The following is a 24,873-nucleotide window of genomic DNA, read 5'->3' as shown; positions in this document are numbered from 1 at the left end:
AAAGTATAAAGGTACATTAACAATTTTACTCGGAGACAAAATGATGTACAAAATTTTCCAAAGCTTCTCTACATAAAACTTCTTTCTTTCAAATATTTTTCTCTTGGTATTTTATTGACTTCTTGATGGCTTTGTGGTTATTGAGTAAGATTTGACTTTTTGTCCTTATTTACAAGTGCTTATAATCTTAGTCGAGAATACACTTGAGGAAATTATGACTATACTGAGGGTGGCTTGGTTGTCTCTTGCATCTTTCCCAGTGCACCTAGAAATTGGCAAGTAAAGCCTCTGCTGCCTGTTAACTGAAACTCTAAGACTTTATCCATGAATGCTGAGGAAATATGGCTCATGGAAAAAGAGTGTGTGCACTTTAGGCGTTACTGAAATTTGCAGTTTCATGAATGACTCTTTGAACTGATTAATTTTTTTTTTGTAGCTGGGATTAAGAAAGTTTCTAAAATCAGGCAAATACCATCTCGTTAAACTTTCGAAATGTTTCTATGAAACTGAAAGCCTAGAATGAACAATGAGCTTGAGAGAGACTCTGGAGTTTATCTATGTTTTTCAGCAACTTGTGGCAGTTATTTCCGGCAAAATAATCACCATGGTAGGACTAAATGGATATGTGAAGTGATGCCAGCCACTCACCTTCTCTTGGCCAAATTTGACAAAGGTTCCTGAATGAATAGTTCACAACCCCAAGAAAGCAAGTGCAATTCATCGGCAATCAAGAAGGAGGAGGACAAGAATCAAATGCAATTCCATTATCTGGCAAATCAAGAAGGATGGAATGTATGGAGTTTTTAAAATCCTTTGCTGTCTTTGAGTTTGCTCTCTTCCTGACAAATGCTTAATAGATTCTTTTAAGAGATCAATGCTCCTAAAGGCTCCAATATCACTGAGTTTGCCTGATTCAGCTTCACACTAGCAGCAAGGATGCCTGCTGTTGTGTGCTTGAATGTGCTGATAATAAATTGTAGCTTGTTTGCTTCAATAAGATCAAACATTTTTTTGACATTGAAGTAAGTTTCTGCAACATCTTTAACAATTGCAACCAAGAGTAAACGCTTGTCTAGTGTCTCTGGTAACAGTTCTTGATGGAAGTTGCAATGTTTTCTGCTCGGGGCTCTCTGTTTCTTTGTTGTGATCAATGCACACACTCATTTTCAAAAAGCCTCCTCCTACATCCAGGTCAAGTTTCACAGTGTGGTTGGCAGAAACTTTCTTCTCTGAAACAATCTTTGACCTAAGGTCCTCTATATTAGTACAATGCACAACTTGTCTTGCAGAAGCTTTTGAATCGGTTTTTTTTAAAGGATGTTATTGAGGAAATAGTGAAAACATCATCAAGGTTTTTGCATGTCAACAAACTTTTGGAAAAAGTAAGGCTCAACAACTCTTCCTGCACCAACTTGATTCAGTGTAGTGGCCAGCTGTCTCATTTTCAATTTGATAAGCCAGTACTTAATTTTACTTGCACAAGACCAGCTTTAGTCAATGTACTCATGCAGAGATGAAACTAAGTAAAGGAAAACACAGTAATAATTAGGCTATAGCTATATACCTATTTTTCTTCGATAAAATGTCAATTTTTTACCTTGTTGTTCAGGCAGACATTTTCCTCCTTGGTCTTAACTTTGACCTTTGATGTTTTTGATTACAGAAGAAAAAAATAGTTAGGCTCCAAGAGCATCAGACTGAACAAGTATTTGCAAAGTTGCATGTCTAGTTCCAGGTGTACAATTGTGTAGGTATCCACAATGAAGAACAGGTAAGGCATTTGATACACTGTTTCACACCAGATGCAGCTGGTGTGGATGGACCTGTGAAAATGCTGGGTTGGCTGGCAGCTTGCAACGGAGGAGGCTGATTCTGTTGGAGTTGTCCAACGCTAAAAATGAGGCAGTAACATGCAAGACTTGTCCTTGTTAGTGGTTTATTTTGATGGACTTGAAATCGTATAAAGCAGGAATAGGAGTAACTTTGTCACCTTTGGCATGGTTGCTCAAAAGAAATCTGCACTTCATACAATTGCAAAAGGTGTTCTTGCATTGGTAAAGTCAATTTATTGGCCAAAGGTCTACAATACTCTTGTTTTTTGAAAGTCTGTTGGTTTTTGGTCACTTTTCTTCATGCAAAAGAAGCACACACATTCACGAAATTCATCAGGTGTCTTGGGTTTTGTAGGCATTTTCAATTTTTTAAATATATATTCTAAACAATTTATGCCATACACGCATCACATTATGGGTTAATCTGAAGACAGTGGTATTCCCGCAAAAAATGCCTAAAATAATAATTTAGCACATTTGCTGGTATTTTGTTTTCATATTTTAGGTTTATTTACATTTTGTAATTTAACTCAACATTTATAAATGTTTGTGAAATGTTTATAAAAAGCAAATTATCTAATTTTTTTTTTTTTGATATGCTGTATGATGCATTCAAACCAAATGCAATAAACCAGGTCTAAAACCAAAAAAAAATTATGAAAATCTTATCAAGAAATTTTTTTTTGGGAAACTACTCTACTGAAAACTCTGATCTGTTTAAAATGTTCTATTTTCAGAATAAATATAGTGAGTTTAGAGAAAACTGATTCGAAAGGAATTTCAATCACTGCTCAATCTAAGTACGAAGGTAAGTTTTATGAAAAAATAAGTCAATAAAAACCAATTATGTTTTTCATTATTATTGTTTGCCTTTTAACAATATTTTGTTTGCATTAATAAAATAACTTCTTATTACTTTTAGGTCTTTACACTAGAGTTATTCGAGGTAGGAAATGTGAGTGTTTTATTTGTGTTAATGGGTAAAAATGGTACTGAAATAACAACTCTTCCACCAATGGTATCATGTTAAACTAATACAGATGTAGAGCATAATTAAAGTAGTTTGAATCTTTCCACAACCAGTGAAAATCTTGTTCTATGCAAAAGTGGTATTCAAAAAATAGAAAAAGGTATTAAATATCCTTGCACAAAATTATCTAAGTAAAGGAGTTTAACGCATATTGTACAATCCACCTCACCTGTAACTAAAAAAAAAGTTTTATCAACAGCAATCGACAATTTAGTAACACATGACGCAAAAAAAACATTGAACAATTTTGGCCCTAAGAAGCTTGTTGTTTCTAGTGGAGCAGTTGAACCAAAACACCTTACTTTCACACTCAAAACTGAAATAACTACAGAAGAAACTTTTTTTTTTTTTTTTTAATTTCGCTTACATTAAAATGTCAAAGTACAATTATAAGCCGTATACATGGTGTTACAATTAAAAAAATTCCAATATCAGCATAACTAAAATAAGAAAAACACACCCATATATAAATATAAGTATATATACACTAACAAATGTATAGATGCACACATATATAAACTGCTAACAATTAAACTTAAGCTAGGATTTAAAAGAAGATCACAAGATCTTGTTGTCAGAACCTTATAAAGCACAAGCAAGAAAAATAAAGACAAGTATAACATACAATAAAATAAAGACAAGTATACAACGATTAGCATTGTTAACTATGCGGATCGCATGTTTTTGATAAAGAAGTTTCAACTTAATTTCTACAGTACTCCCCCAAGCAGTGTTAGCATAATTTATGTAACTGTGGATAAAAGAGTAATAAAGTTTGCTTAAGCAATTTTTATTAAGGTAGTTAAACGAGCTCTATATAGAATCCCAATGTTTTTTAAAAGTTTAGTAGATACATAACTTATGTGATTCCAGGAGATGTTTTCATCGAGATAAACGCCTAAGAATTTTGTAACGGAGTCATTTTTTATTTCAATTTCGTCTATATAAAGTTGCGGCAAGTTTGTTGCTAAAAATCGCTTTTTTGCATAGGAATGGAATAGAGTCCATTTGGTTTTATTAATATTTAAAGTTAGCTTATTAGATTTAAACTAATTTGATATTTGTTGCGATTCTTTATTCATAGTGGAAAGAGTTAATATATATTACTGATTGAAAGGAATAGATTGGTATCATCTGCGTACATGATACTGATAAGGTTAGAAGCTTTATTCAAATCATTTATATATATCAAGAAAAGTAGAGATTCGAGCATTGAACCTTGAGAAACACCATATACGATATCAAGATAATTATTTTGATAAAAGTTGTTACTAATTACAAATTGTTTTCTTTATGATAAGTAGCTTCTAAACCATTTTAAAGCAGTACCTTTAATTCCATAATATTTAAGTTTTTGTAGTAAAATATAATGATCTACAGTATCGAAAGCTTTTGATAGGTCAATGAAGATACCTAAAAAGTACTATGATATTTCAAAAGATTTCGAGATTTTGGGCACAAAATGGATTATTGTATGCTCTGTTGAGTTACCTTTTTTAAAGCCGAATTGTTTGTTATATAGGAAGTTATTTTTGTTGGAATGTTTGTATGTTCTATTGACAATATTTTTTCTAAAATTTTTGAAAATGCTGAAAGAACAGAGATGGGACGATAGTTGCCAATATTTGATCTGTCACTCTCTCTAAAGATAAGAGTAACTTTAGCAACTTTTAATTGTTCTATAAATATTAAAATAGATTATTAGAAGCTTTAAAAACTTTAAAAAGAACATGTTTGAATATACGGAAACAGTGTATAACTACATTTCCATTAATTTCATCTGCTCCTGTTGCTTTGTTTCTTTTCAAAGAATTCAAAGCTACATCAAACTCCTTAAAAGATAATTCTTAGGTTAACTCATCAGAACAAATGCAATTATCCACAGGTACGAGGAAATCATTAAAGGAAGCCGTCGTATTTGGAATCTTATTTGATAGGGAAGGACCTATCCCTATAAAAAATTTATTAAATTCATGGGATACGGCTCTTGGGTCATATAAACTTATGTTATCAACTTTATTCATCTGCGGCAGAAAACCTAAGCATGATTTTTGTTTTCCAGTAATTTCTTTCATAATTTGCCATGTGCGTTTCAAGTCGTTTTTACATTTATTTATTAGCTCTTTTAGAAGTAATAAATAAATGTGAAAACGAAATTGAGAAGTAATTTTTAGACTTTTACGTATTTTTTCAAATAGATATTTTTTCGCTAACAGGTGTTTTTGTTTTTAGATATTTAATATATAACTTTTGTTTAACTTTTGACAATTTTTTTAATCCCTTCGTAATCCAGGGACTTTTTGAGCTATTGTTTATTTTTATTATTTTTTCAACAATTGGAAAATCGTAAACAGAAAACAATGTTTTATAAAATGTTTCGTAGATGTTTTTTGCATTGTCATTGAAATCATATGATTCCAATGGAGTAAACATAGCTGATCTTTAAATAGTTCAAGATTTTTTGTTTGAAAATACGTTTTTTTACAACTATTTGGGTGTTATTATTTTTTTCTAAATTTGAGTTTAAAATCAGGAATATAGGCAAATGATAGGATATATCAGTTTTTATGATACCTTTTATGAATATCTTTATTAAAAATGTCTTTCGTATTGATATTATCTATTAGGGTAGCCGAGTTTATAGTTACCCTATTAGGGCGATTAATTAAGGGTATAGACCCTGTTTCAAAAATTTTTAACTTTATGGTCATCGTTATAAAGAAAACAATTTATATTAAAGTCCTTAATTACAAAACTTCATTTTTTTTCATGTTTAGGTTTTCGCTCGCGCCGTCAGGTGGTCGATAGCAACAGCTTAGAAATATATTTTTTGTTTTTTCAAGTAAAAGTTCAATTGTTAAAACGTCTTTATCGCCATCGGAGACGCTTAAATCATTTCTCATATTATAAAAAGATATTTTCATGAACATTAGCAAAGCCTATCCAGTCAGGCATAATTTCATATATCTCGTTGTAATTTTATTGCAAATCACTCTGGGATGTCCTGCCGGATCTCAGAATTTTATGTACATACAAAATTCTTTTAGGTACATACGAAATAACTATTCGCTACTTAATATTATAAATATTAACTAAAGGAAAGACGTTAAAAACGAAAAAAGGCAAGCTAATTCATATATTATTTATAATAACTTTTTTTTTCATAAAAAGTTTATAAAATTGTTATTGTAGTATTTTAAAACATATTCTTTTATTGTTTAATTTTTAGATGTAAACAGTGGGTCATCAACTGTCGTATGAAAGATTTAGACAAAAAAGATTTTGTATTTTTAAACAAAAATTTTCATTTGCGCAGTAATCATTTTAAAAATACAATGTATTATTCTACAAATAATGATGGAAAGCGTCTGTTACGATCAGCAGTTCCTACTACTTTTAAAATCCCAAATCCTCCTCCACTTGTTGGTTGCAAAAGTAAACCACCAGTTGAACATCATTTATTTCCAGCAAAAAAGCAAGTTGTTCGTTTACCTGTTCATTCAGATTGTAATTTAGAGAACTAAATGTCAACTAATAAAATAAATTTCAATAAACTTCAAAGGTTACTATTAACATTGCGAGTCAAAAATTTTAGACTACGTAAACAAGTTCAACATTTAAAATCCAAACAAAAAACCCAAAAAAACTGTGATGGGTCTATAAAACATATTTTAAATTTATCCAGAAAATACTTATCTCCTTTATCTAGTTTGTGACAAAGTTTTGGCTTTGCGAATTCTGTTTCATTGTCTCGAAACATTTAATGTCTTGCGAACAATATTCTGTTTACCAAGTCAAACCTGTTGATTTATTTTTTTTGTCCCGTGTATTTTCAGATCTTCAAAAAGGGTTTTCTACTCAATTGTTTTCTTTATTAAGGTTACGTGCTGATGCAATGAATCCGCTTTATCGTAATGTCAGTCTTGTTATGGATGAAATGTCATTAAAGCAGCATTTAGAGTATGATAGAAATTCTGACAGGGTTTACGGTACGAAAAATGGAAAACTTTTAAATCAGGCTCTTGCAATTATGGTTAAAGGCTCGGCAAATAAATGGAAACAACCAATAGCTTATTTTTATAATAATTCAACAGTATCAACAGCTGACTTAGCTTCTTTACTATGTGAAACTATTTCTAAGGTTCAAGAAACTGGTTTACACATTAGATGTGTAGTTTGTGATCAAGGGTCTACTAATATAGCTGCCTTACGTTTGCTTGGGTTTTCCAAAAATTTACCATACTTTCCTAATCCTTTCAATAATAAAAATATTCATGTTATTTTTGATCCTCCGCTGATCAGAAACAATTTAGGAAGACATAACATTGACATTAATGGTGAAATTGTTTCTTGGCAACACATCCAGTCTCTTTATAATTTAGACAAAATAAACTCTGTGGATCTAGCGCCAAAACTAACAGATAGACACTTAGACCCTGGTCCTCTTTTATCTATGAAGGTCAAACTTGCCACTCAAGTTTTTAGTTATCAGGTTGCTTCTTCATTATATTGCTGCTCTAATACAAATTTACTTTCTTTAAGTGTATTACCAACAGCCAAATTTGTTGAACTCATGGATACTTTATTTGATATATTGAATTCATATAAATTATATGCAGATAAACCAGCTTGTTGTGCTCTAACTTTAAAAGGAGCTAGTATTTCTCAGTTAGAAGAGTTAAAGCATTGGATTGATAAATGGAAATTTTGTAATGTTAGAAGTGAAGCAAGTATATCATGTCATTGGGATTTAAGTGTCACAATTAATAGTGTTCTAACTTTAAGTATAGAGCTATTTTCTGAAGGTTTTCAGTTTGTTTATACTTCTCGTTTTAATCAGGACTGCATTGACATTTTTTTTCCCATTATTTTAAGCAAATGTGGTTGTAATGTCCAAATGTTAGATAATTTCTAGCTGCCTATAGAAATGCTTTATTACTTTTACCTGTAGAAAAAAGCAAATCCAATAGCAACTGTATAAAGGATTCAAATTTTGAGACAGCTTTCAATCTAAATGGTTTTAAGAAGTGTTGTAATCAAACAACCACTAATTGTGGAATTTATAAAACAGAAATTAACATACCTAAAGGAATATCTTATTTTCGTCCAGGATCATTTTATATGTTTACTGGAAAAATTTTAATGCAACCAAAGGATCGAGCCCTTTTAAACATGTCTGGATGGCTTATGCAAAAGGTTTAGTTATGTCATAGGTGCGCAGATGTACTCTTTCTTAGTTCAGCTGACAATCCATCAGCTTTTATGTCACTAGTTTGTGAAACGGAAACAACTTTTATGAAATTTATTGATAAATATCTTGAAAGAGATGGACTGGCCATGATTCTTATCAATAAAATTTAAAAAAAATGTCATTTTCAGTTTTTGCACAATCAACATAAAGAACATGCGCTTTATTTGAAAAAAACATTGTTCTGTTTTTTGTTATTACAAGAATTTTTTATTTCATAAATTTTCTAAACAGGAACATAAACCCACCCAATAAGTCAAATTGCAATTTCAAAAATATTGTACGTATTGCCCTTTGATATATTATGATATTATTATTTCAATTTAATTTTTGTAATGAGACTTAGTTATGTTATAATGTATAATATTAATAATTTTTGTTAATGTATAATGTTAATAACTTTTATGTTTAATAAAATGCGGTAGTGGTGTAGTGGTAGAGCGCTCGCTTCATAAGCGAGAGGTTCCGAGTTCGATCTCCCACCACGTCCCTGGTAATACCGCGCTAAACTTGTTTCTCCGCGCAGCGGCCCTTGCTCGTCAAGGTTCGTGTTTCGGAAGTTATAGAGTTGAGAATATTTTTATGTTCTGAAAAAATTACACTAACTTTATGTTCTACAAAATGTTTTTCTCCATTATTTCATTCTTATTGAAACATTCTAATGTTAATCTTAACAAAATTGATGTATCTTAATGCTACGAGATTTTTTTGGGAAGTGGATAGGCTTTGAACGTAAGTCAGAAGTCCTCCACACCGTTTATTTGTTTTTCTTTCTTGTGAGATAATTTCAAACTGAGAAATATTAAAATTATTGTCAAAATCGTTTAATGTAACCCATGTTTCAGTTAAACAAATGATATTTAAAAGATTTTTTGTTTCTTCTAAAAAATCTAAAAGTTTTTCAAAATTCCGATTTAAACTTCTAATATCGAGGTGGAGAATTCTAATTCGATTTGAACTTTTTTAAATTGCATTCTGAGAAAGAAAACCTTCTAAATCTTTAGGATAAAAATCCATTTTTGAATCCCCAAAAAAATAATATCTGGATCTATATTTTCATCAGAGGAAAAGCGGTTTCCTTCGAAAAAATTTAAAGTAATGAATTCAAAATCATTCAATAAAGCCATGGTTGTTAAAATTAGGTTAAGCAAGGTTTCTTTTTAAGAATGCGTAATTCGATTATTTGTTTAGAGCGTTTTTAAAAATACTATTTTTAAAAGAAAAAATTTTATCATGACGAACCGAAACATTCTCACCATTTAAACGTCATTCTTTCACTTTCGCAAACAATTTTCTTCTGATTGCAACCGTTTCGCGGGAAAAATCTTCATTTACATAAATCTTTGTTGCTCTGAGACGAGTTGATTCTTTTAATATTTTAGCTTTGTCTTTGTATTGTTGAAGTTTTTAAACTATTACCCTCGGACGTCCAACTTTTTTTGTCCCAATACGATGTGCACATTCAATTTCAATGCCCTTTAAACAAGATTCGACTTCGTCTTCACATATTCCATCAATTATTAAGTTATCTCTTCGCGATCTATCTTCGAGGTTACGGATTTTTTCGTTTAAAAGTTCATTGTTAATTCTTTCTTTCTCTAATTGTTTGTTATCGATTTTGTTAAATAAATGTTTGATGTTATTTTCAATCTTTTAATCAATTACGTGTTCATTGAAGTTTAAACTTTCTTTTATCTCTTCAAGCTTTTTTTCAATTTTTTAAATCTTATTTGCATTTGCAATGATATTTGTCACAAATTTATCCAATCTTTCGTTGAGTATTTTTGTGTTTGCACTAACAATAGCAATTACAGCTTTTTCTTGATTTTTAAATATAACTTCAGTTTCCTTCTTAAAATCATTCAGCATTTCTTTCATCATTTTTTTATTTCTTGGAGTGTTACCACCATACTTAATATTGATAAGATCTTTTTAGTTAGTGGATGCGTAGAATTTTTAAATGTTTCTATATTATCTTTAAAATTATTTATTTATTCGATATTTATTCGACAATAAAAACTATTCCATGTGTAATATAAACTTCATACAAGGTATAGATTGTCGTCTTCAAAATTCAAAAAATATAAATTATTTTTAAAAAACATTTATTGTTTTACCATTTGTTTCGAATTTAATAGTGCAGATGTTATAAAATGCCCGATTATTCAACACTATTATTTTATATTTTGATTGATTTGAAAGTTGATAATTTAAAATTAATCATCATACTCGGAATTAAAGTTATTTTTGTGTTATTTAGTGTGTTAAAAGAACTATTCCTTGTCTAGTATGCAATAATGTCGATGAGTTTGTTGCAACAGTTTTACAACTTCTCTTGAACAGTTAAAGGTTACCTTTAAAGGTTACCTTTTACCAACAGTTTTACAATATAGATCTCTTGAACAGTTAAACCTTATCGATTTCATTAAAGCTAGAGCTGGAAACACATTCAGGAGAAAAGAAAAGAATGAAATATTGTGATGAGTATGAATGTAAAGATTTTAAGTATACTTTAGTTCACAAAACTTTAGTTTTGGCGGTATTACCCTTTATTGATAAAAATTATGCAAACATAAAAATGTTGGTGTTAATCCTTTTTTATTGACTGGAAATGTAACAAAGAAGATCTTGGAGATTGTCAATATATCACGCTTACGTATTTTGTTAGGCATAGTAGACAAATTTTTCAAACTAATTGAAAAAAACTTGTTTGAGGTCACTAATCAAGGATTTTATTTTGTAAATAGTTATCTATCTAAAATTAATCTTGACAGAGTGCCTTATCAAGGTAAACACAGGTTAGAAGTAAACGGATCCAACAAGTTTCTCAAAAAACTTGATTGCTTTCAAATCTATCTGGATGAGCACAGTATTATTAGTGGAAAATCAATGACAGCTTTGAGAGACTTTAGAGATGTTGTTCATGGGTGTTTTGGGAAACCATTAAATCCAAACTACACTGATTATATTAAAAGAATTTCACAAAGTTTCAGAGATCTAGGTTTAAACATTTCTCTAAAAGTTCATATAGTAGAACATTATGTTGAAGAGTTTATTGTTATGAAAGGAGAAAAGTTTGGTAAGTGCATATTTAGACTATATAAAATATTTTGATTTAAGGTTTATGTTATTGGACTGAACAAGCAATAGAATCAGTTCATCAAGACTTCAAACAATTTTGGGAAATACGAAAGGTCGGACAACACAACACCAATATTTAATGAAGTCTTGCAATTAGCTGTCTGTGTGTACAACACAAGGCATTTATAGTTAAAGAGTTACATATAAATAAAAAGTATTCATTTTATAACTTTAGTTAAATGTATTGTTTTTATGTATTGTTTTGTTCAAATTGTATTGATTTATTTGAACATTGCTCGTTGGTTACTTAGTGGTCCATTTGTGGTAGCCGCTTTAAATAGTAAGCCGATAACTTTCCGACATGTTAATATATCTCTGGTCATCGGCTAATCACTTTTGGCATCTGCAACTAATGGTCTACTAAGTAAACAATGATCAAAACTACCGTGGTTTGCTTAAAATGCCTATATAAGTCCACTGAAATTCCGCTATAGAATGTTAGCTGGGTTGTTTGTGTAGCATTTATTTAGTGGCTTACCTTGTAATAATTGTTCTTCAATTTTGATAATTACACAAGTAAATTATCTTCTTCTTGAACGTACAACATAGAATTGACCTTCGAGAAGCAAGGGTTTTTGAGATAAACACCAATTTTAACAAAAGTTTGACCTTTTTCAAAAGTTTGACTTTTAACAAAAGTTTAATCTTTGAAAAGAGCGTCGTCTTCGAGTTCTTAAAAATAAAAAACACAGATTAATTTACTTTAAATACAATTGACAAAGGGCTTGAATTTTATTATTAAAATGAACTAAATAAATTACCTGACTTTAAAATTTACTTTATTAATTTGAAAATAACGTTAAGGTTTATCTATTACTTCGGAGTTTATGATTGTTTCTAATTATTATCTAATATAAATGTTTTAGATTCTATAAATGGTTAAGCAGATACTAAAAAAATCTAATAAAGATAATAAAGCTTTAAGATTACTTGATTGCATGGCATGGTCAAAAAGGGAAATACTGTAAGGCAAAGAGTGATAAATCCTCAGTAAAAAACTTCGTGTCAAAACATGCACGAATGAGTAACGACAGCAGCAGCCTAAGTTCGACAATAATTATAATACTTCTATCAATTTTGTTATTCACATCATTAATGTAATTTTTCAACGAAATATTTTCATCAATATAAGTGCCTGAAAATTTTATAACTTTTGTTTGTTATGTTTTAATACTATCAAAAAAGAGGCGTAATAGTAGGAAGTGAATAAAGAAATGAAACAGGAGAAATATATTATAAAAAAGGAAAAACATTATAAAACATGATTAAAAAAAAAAGAAATAATACAGAAAGACTCTATAAAGTTCCTAGAAATACTTGTTGACAAGCATTTATCTTGGCTTCCCCATATTAAATATTTACAATCAAAAGTTAGTAAAACCATCGGTATAATGTATCGAGTTCGTCCTTATGTTAATATGTTAAGTCTTAAATTAATATACTCCTTTTTAATTCATTGTTTTATTAATTATGCCAATATAACATGGGGTAGTACACAATCAACAAAACTTAAAAAAGTACTTAATGTTCAAAAACATGCGTGTAGAATTATTTTCGGGAAAAAACGAAGGGAGCATTCTAAACCCTTACTGAGAGACATGAAAATGATAAATGTTTATGAAATAAATATTTATCAACACCTAATTTTCATATATAAATATACAAATAACCTCAACCTCAGTTTTTAAAAAATATAAATGCAAATATTTCTGAAGAACAAACAATACGTTTTCAATTTGCATCGAGGACCTAAGATATAGAAATATTTTCAAAAAAAAAAGAAAAAAAAAAAAGGCTTATAAAGATAATATGGTTAAACCATTAAACTCATTTAAGTTTAAAAAAATTAAAAAAAAAAAACACATTTTTAATTCTGATGATTAATAACTCCGACGAATTTTTTCTAAATATACTTTGAAGAATAAAATCTTTTTATTCTTCAAAGTAATTGTACACTTATTCTTTTAGTCATTTATGTATTGATATATATATTGTAAATCATTGGAAAATTGGAAATTTGGAAATTCATAAAATTGGAAATTCATAAAATTGGAAATTTTACTATATATCTACTAATATTTTCAGATTATTAGAACTTATTGACGATTTTTTTTTCTTTAAGGAGCTCTATGAAAACATTAAGGTGGTATCGCATCACTTATACCTTCTTTGAGACCCGGCCTTTTTTTTAAATTGTCTTATTTATTCATATTTTTTACGTGAAACTCCTATGTATCTTATTTTATTAAGCAGCAAATTATACACTGCAAAAAAAAAAAAAAAAAAAAAAAAAATTAAGAATAAAAAAAAGAAAAGTAGATTGTTTTTCTGATGGAAAAGAGTCCATTTTGTTTTTTCAACATTTATTAATAATTTGAGCAAGTTCGAAGTTTTAAACAGTTTTGTATTCATATTTTTAAATAATGTTGAACAGTTATTTTAAAAAAAGCTTAAAAAAGATTAGTTTCATAATAGACATTATTGCAGTTAATTATAATGCTTTACAGAAGTCATTAATATAAATTAAAAAAATTAAAGTTCATTAATACAAATTAGTAAAAAAGAAAATGAATCTATTTAAATAAATTGTTAGCGATTGGTTAAATAGCTTTTTGTTGAAATCAGATACTTCAAGTGGTTTTGCAAATAAATACAAATATGCCCATAATGTACCTCAAATATATCAACAAAAGTTGATACAATTTAGTTCTATACGACAGTTCTATACAACAGTTCTATACAACAGTTCTATACAACAACAGTTCTATACAATTTAGTTAAGTTTTTGAAAAATATGAAAAAATCTGCATTTATATGTTTAAACCGTTCATATTTTTCAAAAATTGAAAGAAAAACAAAGAAAATTAAAATTTTAAAAATTAAAACCGTTTGCTAGAGCAAAACAATAAATCATACAAGTGTTATCTTGCATACTTTCGATTGCTTAAAATAAGTGGAGTTGCGAATAAAAGGTGGGTGGGAATTTTAGTCAAGATCTAATAAACGGGTAAAAAAGTTGAAGAAAGGGGATCTTAATAAATGGGTAAGTGGGAACTTTTTCATTAAACCAGTTTACACCTAAAAGTTTTTTCTTTTTCTTTCATTCTTCGTTTTTTTATATAGCTTTGAGACTTAAAACGGGGAACACGAAAAATGTATTGATAAGCTCGGAAAAAGTGAGGAAATTTTTCAAAAATTAAGAAACGTCCCTAGGCATTATGATTACAGAATTACCTTTTTCTTTAGAAATTATCTCTATGCAGTTTTCGAATCCGCCTCGTTTTTCACGAAGTTGTAATATTTATAGAATTAAAACTTTTGTAAAAGCTCTATAATTATTCGATGAAATTTAGTTTTATATAAATATCTAACTTTTTATAAAGTTAGTAATAGTTAAATTTGCGTCTTTTTCTGAATCGAGCATCGTTGTGAACGGACGCGTTTTTCTTTAGAGCGATAAAAAGTTAAAAAAAAAAGTTTAGTGGATACTATTTTTACGAAATATTATTTATCTAAAGGCTAAATCGGACGAATTTGTTTCCATTGTTATGATGAGGGAAATGCTAAATCTACCAAAAGAAACGATTTTATCTTTTTTTCGTGAAGCTATTTCAACGAATCAAAAGTTTGATAATTTTCAAACAAGTTTTCAAGAAGTTCGACGCGAACCAGACGATATAAAATCAGGATTGAACTTTTTTGTGGCGTAAGCGAAGACAAAGTTAAAGCAGTAGGATAAAAAATAAATAAGATTTGTGAAGATTTAACAAATATCAGAAAAATGCAGGCAAAAATATCTTCGGACAATACCGAACTAAAACTAAAGAGCGTAAATAACAAAGATAGAAATAGGCGTAATAACTTACGAATCGATGGTGTAGTTGAAACAAACAAAGAAAAAGATTGGGATATAACAAAAGAAAAAATAAAGAAACTTTTTAACGTTCAACTTGAAATAAAGAAAGATATTAAGATTGAACGAGCCCATCGAGTGGGACTAGCTAAAGTAGAACGAGCTCAAGCAATTGTTCTAAAGCTTCGTGATTATGATGATAAAAAAGTAATCTCAGAAAAAGTAATGAAATTAAAAGGGAGCAATATCTTTATAAATGAAGATTTTAGTTTTACGACTCGAAAAATACGAAAAGAACTTTTTGAGCAGGCCAAGCTTCATCGACAAAATGGTCATTACGCTAAAGTCGTACAATAAACTTATTGTTGTATACATACTTATTGTTTATACAATAATTAATTTATACAGTAATAAATAATTATTTTATACAATTTATACAATAATAAATTATTTTATACAATTTAAAAATTATTTTATACAGTTTATACAATAATAAATAATTAATTTATACAATAAACTTATTGTTGTTATTATCGTGTACAATAAACTTATTGCTCACGAATTTAAAGAAAACATCCACAAAGTAATTGTTAATTCGGCGCACGGAAAAGAAGAAATTGACCACAGCGCAGCTGGTTGTTTGACGCACAGAAACGAGTAAGATTTTTTTAAAGTTCTAATTTAGTTCATTGTTTTTTACCTATGGATATTTTATTTGATCTTTTTAATTATTCATTAAAAATGGCTACGCATTTTGAAAATTTAAATTCATTCGAGGGTAACTTTTTAAATAACCTGTCTGAAGAAAATATAAATATTTTTCAAGAAACCCAAATGAACTTAATTGACACACCATATATTGATCCTTTTGATTTTAAAATAATAAACGATCATTGTTCTTTTTCAGTTTTGCATTTAAACATTAGAAGCATGCAGCAAAATTTTGAGAAACTAAAAGAATTTTTAAATATCATAAATTACACGTTCGACGTCATAGCTCTTTCAGAGACTTGGCATTATTTTGAAAATTCTCTTGAATTAAATTCTACTTTTAATTTGCCATCTTATAAACTTATTAGTCAAACAAGAGGAACTGGAAAAAAAGGTGGAGGGTTAGGGCTTTATGTCTCAAAAAAGCATGATTTTAAGGTAAAAAACATACTATGCTTCTCAAACGATAATTATAAAAGCCTTTTCATTGAAATTGTAAATAAAAAATTTCGAAATATTTTAATTGGATGCGTTTATCGTCCACCAAGTGGCAAAATCAAATCATTTCAAACTTTTATCAAAAATACTATTGAAAAAATAAATAAAGAAAATAAAACTTTATACGTTATTGGAGACATGAACCTTGATTCTCTAACTTATTCAAAGTCTCCGAAAACAAAATCCTTTTTTAATATGCTTCTTAAATTTAATGTCTTGTCAGCAATTAATAAGCCAACGAGAGTGTCAAAAACCTCGGCAACGGCAATAGACAATATTTTAATTAATAATTACCTGGAAATGGAATTTGAAACCGGGATATTTATGACTGATATTAGCGATCACTTTCCAATATTTACAAAAGTAAGAAATTCAAAAACCATGTCTGATTGTGAACCAAAAGTTATAAATTTGAAAAAACGCAATCTTAAAAGTAATACTAATGAATTATCGATTAGACTAAAACAAGAAACGTGGTCCTACGTGTATAGATGTCATAACACTAACAAAGCTTTTAATAATTTTTTAGATATATTCCTAGATTGATTTAATGAAACCTATCCTCAAGAGAACATACAAATTAAGACAAAAGCAGTTGCCAATCCGTGGACGGATAAATCACTGATAAAATGCTCAAAAATGAAGCAAAAAATCTATAATAAATTTAAAAAAAATAAAAACACTGAAAATGAGATAAACTACAAAAATTATAAATATTTTTACCAAAATCTTATCAAAAAGGCTAAAAATAAATACTATAGTAATCAAATCATTAAATGCAAATCTGATAATAAGAAAACGTGGTCCATCATTAATGAGATAATGGGAAGGAAAAAAATAAATTCAATTTCTTTACCGAAAAAAATTAATATTAACAACACTGACATGTTCTGTAAAAAACAAATCTCGGAAGAATTTGACAAATATTTTATAAATATTGGTCCTAATCTCGCTAATAAAATAAGTCCAACATCTGATTCATTTAAAAACTATCTAAAACCCGCAAATAATGCTGTCATGTTTAATAATGAATTCAACTATAAAGAATTCGAAGAAGCCTTTTCCTCTTTAAAAAAAAAGAAAGCACCAGGGTTTGATGAAATAACTAGCGATTTAGTTATCTTCAATAAAATCAGTCTAAGCAGACCTCTGATCCATATACTTAAGCTATCAATAACATCGGGAATTTTCCCTAATGTACTTAAATTAGCAAAAGTAATTCCTATTTTTAAGTCCAATGAACATTCAGACATAACCAATTATAGACCTATATCAATACTTTCTGTATTTGATATAGGTTTATAATTATCAAATACTTTCTGTATCACCTCACTAAAAACAAGTTATTTTACCCAAACCAATTTGGATTTCAAAAAAACCTCTCAACAGAGCATGCAATCATCGAATTAGTTAATCAAATAACTGATGGTTTTAAACAAAACAAATTTACTCTAGGAGTATTTATTGACCTATCAAAAGCTTTTGACACAGTTGACTATTGCATCCTATTAAATAAACTAAAGCACTATGGTATAATTAATAAAATTTACAATTGGATTAAAAGTTATCTTACCAATAGAAAACAATACGTGTGTAATATACAATCTGGAGTTTTAAATGTTTTATGTGGAGTCCCCCAAGGATCTATCCTTGGTCCACTCCTATTTTTGATATATATAAATGATTTTTGCAATGCATCTTTTAAACTTAATTCAGTCATGTTTGCTGATGAACAAATATCTTTCTTACTAAGAATGATATTAAGAAATTATACTTAGATATGAATATTGAACTAAATAAAGTAAATAATTGGTTTAGGGCTAACAAGCTCTCACTTAACTCAGAGAAAACAAACTATATATTATTCCATAAAAAAACACAAGAAGAACCCCTACCTCTTAAGTTGCCTGACCTTATCTTAAATGATAACTTAATTAAAAAACAAGCCAGTATTAGGTTCTTAGGAGTTTTTGTTGATGAGAACTTATCCTGGCTTCTTCAAATAAGATATATTCAATCTAAAATCACTAATATAATTGCTATGATGTATCGAGTTCGCTCATATATCAATAAACAAAGTCTCAAACTAATATATTTTGGGCTAAATAAAATTGCTTCATCAGCTATGCTAACATAACATGGACGAGTACGCAACCATCATAACTTAAAAAAATTTATAGTCTACAAAAACATGCTAGCAGAATCATTTACTCTAAAAATAAGCGTGAACACGCCAAACCTATAATGAAAGATATGAAAATGATGGATGTTTATGAAATAAATATCTATCAGCATTTAATTTTTATGTATCGATTCAATAATAATCTCTCTCCTGCAAACTTTAATAACAAGTTTGAAATAAACATAAATGAAAACTATTATCTAAGAGCAAATATTAGTAACTCATATAAACTGCCTCAAAACTTCAATAAAATGCTGAATATAGCATTGCATATCGAGGACCAAATATATGGAATAGTTATCAAAAAGGATTCAAATGTATGACAAAATCATTAAGTTCATTTAAGTTTCTAATAAAAAAGGAATTTTTTAAAATTTGAGAATCAATTGTGCTTAAAAGGATCACCAAGTAATTTTAATTATTTTAGTATTTATTTTATTTGATCTTTTTTTTGATTTACTGATTAGCGCAGCAGTTTTATGCCCACTTGGGTTTTTTAATTTAATATCTATATTCTATTAAAAATGTATAAAGGGACTCTATGAAAAGATTGCGATGACGTATTATCATTTTCATCTTCTTTGAGCCTCTGTCTGTTTAACTCTTTATTTTATAATGATCATTGTAAAAAAGAAAAGTTTTTATTTTTTATTGTATATACAAAAACGGTGCTTGTTGACAAGATTTTACTGTCTTCTTTGTATCTACGGACATATTTTTTTTTTTTTGTATATATATGTTGATTATTTATTGTTAAACAGCAAAAAAAAAAAAAAAAAAAGAAAAAAAAAATATATATATATATAAAATATAATATATAAAATATATATATATATATATATATATATATATATATATATATATAAATATATATATATATATATATATATATATATATATATATATATATCTGCTTTTTTTAATCTACGTTAACGAATATAGAATATATAAAATATATATATATATATAAATATATATATATATATATATATATATATATATATATATCTGCTTTTTTTAATCTACGTTAACGAATATATAATATATAAAATATATATATATATATATATATAATATATATATATATATATATATATATATATATATATATATATATATATATATATATATATATATATATATCTGCTTTTTTTAATCTACGTTAACGATCTCTATCGGGCATCAAAAAGAATTTCAACTATAATGTTTGCTGATGATAGCAACTTTTTTATCTCCGGAAAAATTATAAACGAACTGTGCGTAGAAATGAATCAAGAATTAGAAAAAATTTCTGGATGGTTTAGGGCAAATAAACTTTATATTAACTTAAGTAAAATGAAGTTTTCTTTATTTCATCCTTCTTATAAAAAAAAAGAAGTTGAATCTTCTCGTCCAAAATTGTTTATTGAAAATAAAGAAATAAGTAGGGATAATGTTACTAAATTTTTAGGTGTTTTTATTGACGAAAATCTAAATTGGAATAAACATATCGCCTATTTAAGTAGTAAAATATCTAAAAGTATCGGAATAATATACCGATCACGCCATTTATTGAAAAAGCCGCTACTCAAACAAATCTACTATAGCTTTGTTCAAAGTTATTTAAATTACGGTAATACAGCATGGGGTAGTACCTATAAAAGCAAACTAGAACCTCTCCATCGTAAACAGAAGCATGCTATACGAGTAATTAATTTCAAAAATAAAAACGAACACACAAAGCCTCTTTTTGAACAGATCTCTTTACTAACATTGTTTGAACTAAATATATATAATGTTCTAAGTCTTATGTATAATAGTAAAATGCAAAAAACTCCTTCAATTTTCTATAGTCTTTATAAACAAAAGCCCGAGTATAAATACCTGTTGCGCACAAATAGTACCCTTTTTGAGCCTTCATGCAAAACTAAGCTTGTGCAATTTAAAATTACTTATCGTGCACCTCATATCTGGAATAAGTTTTTATTACTTAATCAAAATACCCTTGAAAACTTAAATGGCTTTACAAAAACTATTAAAAAGAGTATTTTAAAGTATAAAAATTTACTTACTGATTTTTTCTAAATTTGTTCACTGCTAGCTTCTTATATAAACTCTTATTTTTTAATATACTTTAACATATATTTCAAACATCGCGTTAGTAATAAACGTGGTAATATTAAGAAAAAGTAACGATACATGTTTGTATAATAATATCTTACACTTTAATACAATTATAATGTAACAATTTAACGTAAAAATTTTGTAAATATTTTAATTTTTCTATACGTATATATATATATATATATATATATATATATATATATATATATATATATATATATATATATATATATATATATATAGGGGAGACCGGGGCTAGTTGGTCACAGGGGTAAGTTGACGAACTGCGTTTATCTTTAGAGCCTTTCATCAGAAAGTGACAAAAATTACTCAGAAACTTCCTTATTGACCATTTCATCATTCACTGTAGTATTGTCAGGATTCGCGCATGCGCATGGGAGATATTGAGATTTATGCGTTTTTTGGACAAAAACGTAACTTTTAGAACATCGCTTCCTTTTTACTTTACAAAGAAAATCTTTAGTCGTATAAAAAAAAAATTATTGTAAAAGTTCCAGTCACAATTGGTTTACTATATCCGGTCAGACTTTTTTTTCAAAGCTGCCGTTTTTCAGTATCTATAGATTGTTTATTAAAAAAAAAGCTCTCGGGGTAAGTTGACAAATTTTTCACGGGGTAAGTTGGCTCATAGCATTTACTATGGAAAAAAATATTTATTTTTATAAAATTATTTTTTTTTATTTTTTTTATTTTTAACAATATTGAAAATATTTATTCTTACAAAAAAATTAAAAAAAAATTTTTAGTTTTTTTTTCCACAGATAAAAGGTGGGTTACTGTTTGGCTTTTATACGGACTAATATTTGGTACCAGCTAAAAGTAATATTAAATTTTGGGATAAAATTGTTGCAAAAATTAATTTTAAAAAAATTTCTATTAATTTTGCACTTAATAGTGCATTAATAATCATTTTTATAGTTTGCGCCAACTTACCCCGTGGTGGGGTAAGTTGGCTAATTTTTTTTTTTTTTTGAGGGTCCGGAAAGGCCCTAAGAATTTTTTTTTATAAATGAATACAAATTTTATAAGATACCCTAATCTATACTCTTAAAGACTACACTTTAATATTTTTAAAAAAATGTACTGTTAGGGCTACAGAGCTCATAGAGTAAAAACCGAGCCAACTAGCCCCGGTCTCCCCTATATATATATATATATATATATATATATATATATATATATATATATATATATATATATATATATATATATATATATATATATATATATATATATATATATATATATATATATATATATATATATATATATATATATATATATATATATATATATATATATATATATATATATATATATATATGTATGACAATGTAAAGCGGTTCTTGATGATAAGACCTTTTGGTCTTCCGCAAGTTTCCCGCGTTCTTCTTACAGTTCGTATTACAGAAGTTTGTTTATTATTTGTTTGTGATTTTTTTTTTTTTATATTTATATGTATATTCAATCTCAACGAATCTTAATTATGTAATCACGAAAATTTATAATAAGGAACAAAAAATACATAACAAAAAAAAAAAAAAAAAAAAAAAAAAAAAAAAAAAAATTTTTTTTTGCACATCCAATTTCAACAATATTAAAAACAAACTTTAAAAGCTTATTCTTTCTTGCGTCTATTTTTTGATAAGCGCAATATTTTGAGCCTAAAATCTTCACATCACACTCAAGCATAAAAAGTTCATATATTTACGTTTTTTCTAGAAAGAAAACTTCCTTTAAACACAAAAAATTTGTCAATTACACACGCACCATGTTGCGTTAGTTCGCTAACGCACCAGCCAGTTAAGCTTCGTGCGCATGCCCGCGAAATTATAGTATTTAAGCAAATGCGGCATGCCCTACCATTCTCTTATAGAACTCTTGCAGCTCTTCCATTTCCGGATTCTTTTTTATGGTAATTCAATTATACTTAACTAAACTATCCTTATTGAATCATACTTATCTTGCTGAAATATTTAAGAAGAAATTGTCACATTGTTGTTTTATTCTAGAGTTACAACCAATGTCAGTTAGTAGCTCTTTAAGGAACCCACGATTAACAAGATCTTTGGAGATGAAATAGCCAGGTGTTTTTTTTTATTTTTATTCAACTTGTTGTGATTGTTGATTATTTATTTGTGATTTTTATAATAACATTTTGAGTATTTTTTAATTTAGTATTTTTCTAAAGAAATTCTTTTTGGAGAATTTATTCGCTGCACAGATAATCAGGATTATCAGCTGAGTGTTTTTGTTATTTTATTCATTTTGTTATTTTATTTATTTTTGAGATATTAGTCAATAGATATATTTTAAGAGTTTATATTTTCATAAATTAAGTTTATATTTTAATAAGATTTTATTCTAATAAGAGTTTATTGAGTTAATAAGAGATTTAATAAGAGTTTTGCAATACCCTTTTGAGATACATCTTAAGTATAAATTTAGTCGCTAAAAATTTGCTTCCATTTTAAAATTTTATTTGTTCAAATTGAGCTCATCGATTACTAATAAATTTTACAAGCATTACAATACATTTTCATACATAAGCATTTACAATACATTTTATTACAAGTTTTTAAAGACATTCTTAAATTAATTGCTGTTTTAAGAAATACTTTTAAAATTAGAAACCGCGTTAAATAAGAAAATAAATGCGAAAGGTCTATCCTTACAACTTCAAGAATAGTGAAATCAATGTATGTTAGTTTAATAAATAATTATTCGATCAAGCTCGTAAATTTAATGCAAGATGTTAATCAAAATAATAATTATCTTAACTTATTAGTTTAAGAGAATGTGTGAATAATAGGTTTAAATGAATTAAAACTTTAGATGATAAAATTAAAAGTGTAAAATTTCTATTAATTGATTTTAACTAATTGATAGAAATTTTTATCTGTTTTAGCATTTTTATCAATTTCAGCATTGATTAACAATGCAGACGAGCTACAAATTAACGACGATTTAGCGATTGATTATAAGCAAGTTTTGAGCAAAAAATTTTTAAGATAATTCTAATTATGACACTGGTTCTATAACTAAATTTAAAGGTAATAAACAATTAAATTTCCTTGCTTATTAATTGAGGCATTTAGCAATTAAGAAAATCTGCAACCTTTTTAAAATAATTTGCGCAATTAATGAAAATAAAGATTTAAGTTACATTCAAACAATAACTTATCTAAGCTATTTGGCCGACGGACCAACTTATTCTGCAGCTATACTAGTCTGTCGCTTTTTAATAACTATCATATATCTTAACAGGGCTCATTTTAAAAGTCGGACATCGGACACAATCCGGTAAAACCTCACGTTGACCGAGCAATTTACAAAGGAATCGGACACTTTAACCGACGGAAATTGAATTCTACTAAAAGCTTGGATAGGAATGACATGCGATCGAACGCTATTGCTGATCACGCAAATGGTCTTCTTTTGTTAAAACTTGACCTTGACTGTTTAAATAATTTAAACGTTTCCAAAATTCTTAACTTAAATTTGGAAAACTCTGAAGAGCTTAACTTTAACTAGAATATTAATGAGAAAAAACTAAATAGACAAGCGAAACAATTCCTTACAAATTAAAACAAAAAATTAGCTTTACTATGAAACTAAAAAAAACTCGACAATAAACTTTTTGATACGTTTTTAATTGCTTTTAAAAAATACTTTAAAATCAATCTTTTAAAACGTTTTATTAAATTCACGCGTAACGCTTATACAAATTACTTCTATTTTATAGTTACTGTTTAATAAACTCTGTTAAATTTTGAATTAATTCTGAATTAAACTCTGAATGAATCCTGTCAAATAAATCAGCTAATTTTAATTAAATTATTAAAAAAAAAATTTAATATTTGGAAAGAAAAAAATTAAATATTTTTCGTTGTATAAACATTTCTCTCAAAGAGTTAAATAAAAAATAACGTAGTCTTTTTAAAATCGTAATTTTTAATCATTTATTGCTCTAATTAGAAAATTGAGTTATAAAAAAAACTTAAACGATTCATTGTATATATAGAAACAAAAAAAAAAAAAAAAAAAAATATGCAATTATTTCTTGCCAAGACTTAATTCAACTTAAAGTTAATTAAATTTAATTTAAAATCTTTAAAGTAGTAAAAAGTGAACTTAATTAAATTTAAAGTACCTTAACAAATTAATCTTTTTAAAGATTTTTAAAAAGACATAGAAAGATATTTTCAAATAGTTAAATATAAAAAATACATACTAAAAGTAAAAAATTTAAAT

At 27.5% G+C, this 24,873-nt stretch overlaps 2 protein-coding genes and 1 long non-coding RNA gene across 3 annotated transcripts; all 3 read left to right on the top strand.

The window, feature by feature from the left end:
* The first annotated feature begins 15,032 nt into the window (after positions 1-15,032).
* Positions 15,033-15,461, top strand: LOC136086127 (uncharacterized). Its single transcript, XM_065808399.1, has one exon. The coding sequence runs from the start codon at positions 15,033-15,035 to the stop codon at positions 15,459-15,461; it is 429 nt and encodes a 142-aa protein (XP_065664471.1).
* Positions 15,462-17,135: 1,674 nt separating this feature from the next.
* On the top strand, positions 17,136-17,618 carry LOC136086126 (uncharacterized). Its single transcript, XM_065808398.1, has one exon. The coding sequence runs from the start codon at positions 17,136-17,138 to the stop codon at positions 17,616-17,618; it is 483 nt and encodes a 160-aa protein (XP_065664470.1).
* Positions 17,619-22,477: 4,859 nt separating this feature from the next.
* On the top strand, positions 22,478-22,860 carry LOC136085779 (uncharacterized). The gene is made up of 3 exons (XR_010641168.1): positions 22,478-22,534; positions 22,632-22,706; positions 22,798-22,860. It is a non-coding gene; the product is annotated as an uncharacterized LOC136085779 (long non-coding RNA).
* The last annotated feature ends 2,013 nt before the right edge of the window (positions 22,861-24,873 follow it).

The sequence above is a fragment of the Hydra vulgaris genome, chromosome 10, assembly GCF_038396675.1.
Source record: "Hydra vulgaris chromosome 10, alternate assembly HydraT2T_AEP".
NCBI lineage: Eukaryota > Metazoa > Cnidaria > Hydrozoa > Anthoathecata > Hydridae > Hydra > Hydra vulgaris.
The sequence above is the reverse complement of the archived record's forward strand: the minus strand, read 5'-3'. Positions and strand labels throughout refer to the sequence as shown.